The sequence below is a fragment of the Exophiala mesophila genome, assembly GCF_000836275.1.
Source record: "Exophiala mesophila strain CBS 40295 unplaced genomic scaffold supercont1.5, whole genome shotgun sequence".
Taxonomy (NCBI): domain Eukaryota; kingdom Fungi; phylum Ascomycota; class Eurotiomycetes; order Chaetothyriales; family Herpotrichiellaceae; genus Exophiala; species Exophiala mesophila.
Genome location: NW_015622508.1, coordinates 3,032,887 through 3,038,886, shown reverse-complemented (window position 1 = coordinate 3,038,886; position 6,000 = coordinate 3,032,887). Strand labels below are relative to the sequence as shown.

Below are 6,000 nucleotides of genomic sequence, written 5' to 3'. Positions count from 1 at the left end.
GCTCCTGCAGTGTCCCATTGCCTCCAATGATGTACCTTCCTCGGTTGACACATCTGCCCCCCCTGCCGCTCCTTCCTGCTTGTCTCATGTCCTTCGCACTTGCTCTGTCGACATCAATTCAACCACAAAATTGAACTGGCAAGAAAAACTCCGCCAAACTCTGCCTCTTCATATCCCATGTGTCCATGACAGAGAGCGAAATATGATCCACAAAACACTCCTGAGGGGCCCCCTCTGCCCATGGTCCGTGCAAACAGTCCTGTCTCAACTCTACAGAGGACAAGCATCCAACCTTGTTTCTGGTTGACAGTTCCTGACACCACTGTCACAATGCTTGAGACATGCTTAAACCCTTACCCTCGTAGCTTCTGTGCGTCCCTAATTATTGCAGACGATCATACTCTTGTCCGTTTCTTGTTTCGATACAAGCAAAAAAAGTCCTCCCCTAGCGTCCCTCTCCATCCCATTCCTCAACCATGACATTCGTGTAGAGATCGACAACGCTTACTCCTGCTATGGACAATCTCGGCGTCTTCCCATCAGGACATGGCCTTTCAGTTCCGAGAATGAAAGCCTCAAGCACGCGGATCTTCACGTCCTCAGCCCCTCGTTCATCGAGCTTGAGAAGCTGAAGCCTTTTGACAGCCGATTGACATGTCCAATTCCACACATGATATCGCTGCTGGTGGATCACCACCCCCTAACGACCATGCAAAGAGTTCCGTCTCTCGAGGAAAGGGATTCAAATTGGATGCCGCCCAACACTGTGGTTCCTGGTACGCAAATGTACAACATGGTATTAATCTGTGTTCCCAGTCCCCTTCTTCCGTGAATCTCCTCCATATTCGGCTTTTCACCGCCCCTCCCACCCTTTGAGCCTTCAAAACAACAACCAGGCGGCCGTGGGTACGATGGCGGCTTATGTGCCTCTGGTGAACCAGGGTCTAGCTTCGGGTGGCGATATGGTCGAGCCCTGGACATTGACGTCGGAGAGAAATATGTATCGAGGAGAAATCGTCTCAAGGCACGACTGATCGCCTCACTACCTCGCTTCGCACAGCCTGGTGGTCTTAGACATCGCAAGATTGGCCCGACATCGTATCTGGACGCTCTGCGGGGCTACGCAGCCTGCTGCGTCTCATATCCCACTCATTCAACTCCGAAGCACCTACCTGGCGCCGACAGCCTTTTGTCAGCATCGTCTTCAACGGGGCTGGCATGGTCGCACTCTTCTTCGTCATCTCGGGTTAGGCCCTGGGCTGCCGCATGTTGATGATGATCCGGAAACGAGTCGGAAAAACTCCTCAACTCGCTCGCATCCTCGACGTTTCGCCGGTACATTCGCCTGTATTTGTCCTCCATCGTCGCCATGTTCTACGCCATGGTCCTGGTCCGGCTACAACTGTACAATGGAATGCACCAGCCCATGTATCGCGATACTCTGTGGCTACAACTCGTGGATTTTATGGGTGACGTGATTCATTTTATGAACCCCTTTGGCGACATCCGTGGCTGGGTCAACCCCGGCGTCTTCGACTCAAGCTATCTGGGCGTGCTGTGGTCCATCCCTGTCGAGTACCGTGGCAGCATCGCCCTTTTTGCCTTTTGCACAGGAGCATGTAAAATGACTACCCGGGCCCGCATGATCTCGACCTGGGTCATCATCGTCTTCTGTTACATTTGGCAGGCTTGCTACATCTCGGGATTCATGGGCGGTTTCTTCATCGCCGACCTCTCCCTCAGCCGCCACCCCGAACGTTACTCGAATCTACCTTGCAATCCCGCCGTCTCAGCAGCCTCCTCTTCGACCTCATCACGCCATCAAAGCCTCCTCTCCAAGGTTGGTCACATCATCCTCCTAGTCTTGGGCATCCTTCTCCTCGGCCAGACCGACTTACACCGACTCGGCATATGGGGTGCCTTCCCCTGGGGCTACCTGAGGACCTGGGAACCCTACTGGTGGGACTGTTCCGGCAAACGCATGTTCTGCGTCGGGCCCGGCGCCTTTTTGTTGTGTTATGCCTTGGAGTTCTATCCTGCTCTACAACGTCCCTTGCATTGGCGCTTCAGCCAGTACCTCGGCGACATATCTTTTGGCATCTACGTCACCCACGTGCCCACCATCATAGCACACCTATTACAAGTTTCTCGTTCCCTGGAGAGAGGCGACCTTGGGCAGCAGCTATCTCGCTTTTTTCCCAGGCATTGTTGTGGCCTTTGTAATAATCTTCACTGTTTCGGATTATTACTCCAGGGTCGATGCCGCCGTGGTCAAGTTCGCCCGATGGTCGCAGTCAAAATTGTTTATTCAGTGGCATTGATGTTTAGCCACTGAACGTGGTTCTTTCCTGGTTTTCACGGATGGTGACTGCATATTGCATAGAAGAGCTGTGGTTGGGCCCATGGTCTAGATTCTCATCCTTTTGTCATGGGTGCTTGTTTCATGTAGTCGAATTTCACGTTGGTGCCTAGATGGCTCAAAATCTCACCAGCAAAATGAGATTGAAACTGCTGTACCAGAGTGATCGCGTGTTTATCAGTAGAGAATGTGCGGCCGATCAAACCCTCTAAATGGTGTCCTGATTGGGGATCCCAATACACCGATGTCAGGTGCCCATTTCGTCTCAAGTCCAGGAAATATCTGTCTACCACTCCTTCCAGGATGCCCAGCTTCATCGTAATCGTCATGATTATCAAGCTTACTTCCGATTTCCGGCTCAACTATACTCGGTTGACTGGAAGTCCATTGCCGTTGATATTCTTCGTCGCGAGGCCTTGTGTTGAAATGAGGTGAAACTTGGACCTCCAAATGTTCCCCGGACTCCGTATCAAGCAGCTGCTTGTCAAATAAATCCAAGCTGTTAGAACTATCGTGACCTGGGCTCATACCCAGTGCTGGATCCTGTTCAATATCATGACAGCAGGACATCTCTGAAGTTTGTTCGATGGATGGACATTGATATCCGTATGTGAGCCTGCATGGTGATCGTAATGGAGGAAGCTCGGGTGTATCAACGGCCCCAAGACGTCTGGTGTAACTCAAAGGTAGACCCATTTGGCCTGTATAACGCGCCTGGTGGTGAGTTTGCGTCTCGGCTGTGGCTCTATCAGGACGGTAGGCAATTAAACCTGACGTTTCAATGATTCCTTGTGCTCCGCGTCGATACTCCCTACCTGCTTGTATGCTACTGCCGGTATCAGTATAGACACTAGATCTGTAGTGGTCGCCGTCTCTTCTGAAACCCACTGAGGGAGGCCTAAGTTGTTTGCTTTTTGATGGATAACCTGGACTCCCTAAAACGGGAACAAGCATTGGACGTTCCTCTGCTTCCTTGCTCGCAAGGAGGAACAAGTCTTCCAAGGAGAGATATCTCTTCAAGGGCTGAGTGCTGGAACTGATGTCGCCAAAAAGCATTTTGTTGACCTGGTCCTTGACCATTTGGTTGCTCGCTGAACTCATTGGATGAATCGTCTCTGGGCGATCTGCCACCGAACTCGTCCATAATCTTGAAGCATTGCCATCGAGCATGTCAGGCCGCTTTCGTGGTGATCGATGATTCATTGGTTTAACAGGTGAGAATGACCATGGGGCGACCTGCACTGGTTCTTGAGGGTTTGACGGCCTCGAATGGGGTGTTTGAAGCATGCAATGAACCGATGATAATTTATTCATAAAGTCCCTCCTGCTGGTGATCGCTGGCGGGGTGGGGTTATCAGCTGTGTAAGCAGGCGCATTTCGTATTCTTGAAGAAGCATCGATCGATCGGGAAGAGAAAGGGTCAACCCCTTCGTCAGGCAACTTGTTCCGGGTCACTGTCTGTGGCTGCCTAACGGAGCTTGTGTTGTTGGTATGGACGAGATTGAACTTGTTGGCGAGGAATTTCATCTCAGAAAAGATGAGGTCTGGGAGACCTCTCTGGCCAACCTGTGCTGACGACCGAGCCTTGTTGAACAATCCTGGTCCAATACTCGGTTTCAATGTCAATCGCTGCGTGTGGATGTTGGGAGCCTCAAAATGGTCTATCAGCTCGGGCCCAGACTTCTTCCGCCTCTTTCTCCTAGCGCCGGGGTTGGTCGGTTGCATTTTGTTCACTTCTTGGACATTATATCTGTCTTTTCTGGTCGGGTGTCTTTTTTGACGTGCATACTTGGCTGCAGGATCTGGGATATTCGCAGACTGATCATCGGGAAGCTGGTGGCTCGGATGTTCGGTGGTTGTGGGGTCTATGGCATGAATCAATCGCTATAGAAGTATTGCTCGCAGGAGATGAGGATTACCTAAGATAGCAGGCTTCTGGAAATTGTGCCGGTCCGGTGAGTTGTCATGCCTCCTAGCTGAGTTTTGATCTGGGTCTCTGCGACCAAAATGCTCATCTGTACGGACAGTGCAGTGGTCGGTAGGGCTGTTGGGGTGAAAGTCATTGCTCATGGATGTGTGTAGCCATCTCTCAATGAATTCATTCGCGTCAAAAGGAGGCTGGCGATGTTGGGACGACATCATGAGGAACGTGCGGGTAAGGAGGGTTCCCTAGTAAGCGAGGCGCGAAATAGAGATTGGTGTTGAAAGGAAGATACAGGCATCTTGAGGGACGCATGTTGAACGATGTGATGGTCGCCTCCAAAGAATGGGAAAGAACTTGAAGCGTGTTCGGCCCAAGTGGGTGTAGGAAGGTGCGAATGCATCATGTCACGTTGGTGGCTGCCTTCGTTTGAATCATGAAAACAGCACACCCACAAGCATATATCAGCCTATATCAACATATATCAGCGCATACATCGATTGTTTACCTTGCAAATGAAGACTCTTTTCCCTTCATGACTCCAGCTCTTGTCATCGTCGGCGATATATGACGTGGCATCACTCACTCCACTCGATTCCCTGGATCGATGCACTCATTGTATCTCCAGCATTTTATCGTATATGAAAGAAATTATCAAAAGCTGTCTCCTTCGTCAGAGCACATACAGGACAAAATGGGCATTATGGTGTCCTGCGAGATATTTCGTCGGCGGTGACTTCTGACGAAATCACGCCATCCGCAGGGGGTGAGGGCGAATCAACTTGTTCGTCTTTGGTTCTGACGAGTTGAAGAAGCCGACGGTTTGATGTCGAGCGTGTCAATCAATATGACGTCCTTAAAATTAGCAATGCGTCTCACAGAAACAACTTGGGCATCGTCATTCGTGGAGAGTTTCGTGCTTCCTTCTTTCGGGCAAAAGCCCGGCCAGACGAAATGATTTTGATGCCAACAACGCCTAGCATCTAGCCGGTTTCCCATGATGAATTGATTCTTCTGATTCATGGGGACAGGGCACGACCTTTCCCAATTTAAACCTAGTGGCGGCATTTGATGGAGCTACTTTTCGAAGCGAAGCCCCAGATACGACTCTTCCTACACTCTCGCTTCTGCAATTGGAAGATCAGTGGGAAGACCAAACATCTTTAGCTTCGAAGGTCTGCATGGATTTTCGCCCAAAGGACGGCATGAAGGTCCAGTGGGCTCAATTGCCTACATGAGCCTCAGCAATAATTCCTCGAATCCATCGGTCGAGTCGACAACTAGCGATCAGGAGAGGCCGCCAATCCCCATTCATATCCAGCCGTTGAGATCATGAGTCTGTTTATTGCCGAATAGCTTTCAACTTGAACCTTTTCCCAACGCCTTTCAACGGCGATGGCGTCTCGCTTATAAACGGATGACATGTCAATATAGCAAGTCGCAAGATGCCCAATGGTCGGCGCTCACGTTCATTCTGGAACGGAACTACCTTCCCTCTGGCCCGATTAGTTAAATGATCGACCTCTGAATGGCCGGGTCGACACAACACAAGGCCAACGAGGGAAAATTTATCTGCACAAGCTCCACGATAGCGTTCCCCGGAGGGGTCTTTGGACAGCGACCGTCTCGCGCCATCGCGGCGGGCATCACTAGCGCATCTGCTGAATTGCACTCGGCTTGGTGTGCGTCACATGACGCTGTCCCCAGGCCATATTTATCC

At 50.9% G+C, this 6,000-nt stretch overlaps 2 protein-coding genes across 2 annotated transcripts; one reads left to right on the top strand and one right to left on the bottom strand.

The window, feature by feature from the left end:
• Positions 1–1,215: 1,215 nt before the first annotated feature.
• On the top strand, positions 1,216–2,335 carry PV10_07770 (uncharacterized protein; the record flags this gene model as incomplete). Its single annotated transcript, XM_016372706.1, has 1 exon — positions 1,216–2,335. The coding sequence occupies exon 1, from the start codon at positions 1,370–1,372 to the stop codon at positions 2,333–2,335; it is 966 nt and encodes a 321-aa protein (XP_016222038.1). The 5' UTR covers positions 1,216–1,369.
• Positions 2,336–2,536: 201 nt separating this feature from the next.
• PV10_07769 (uncharacterized protein) lies at positions 2,537–4,501 on the bottom strand (the record flags this gene model as incomplete). Its single annotated transcript, XM_016372705.1, has 2 exons — positions 2,537–4,224; positions 4,279–4,501. The coding sequence occupies 2 exons, from the start codon at positions 4,499–4,501 to the stop codon at positions 2,537–2,539; spliced, it is 1,911 nt and encodes a 636-aa protein (XP_016222037.1).
• Positions 4,502–6,000: the final 1,499 nt, after the last annotated feature.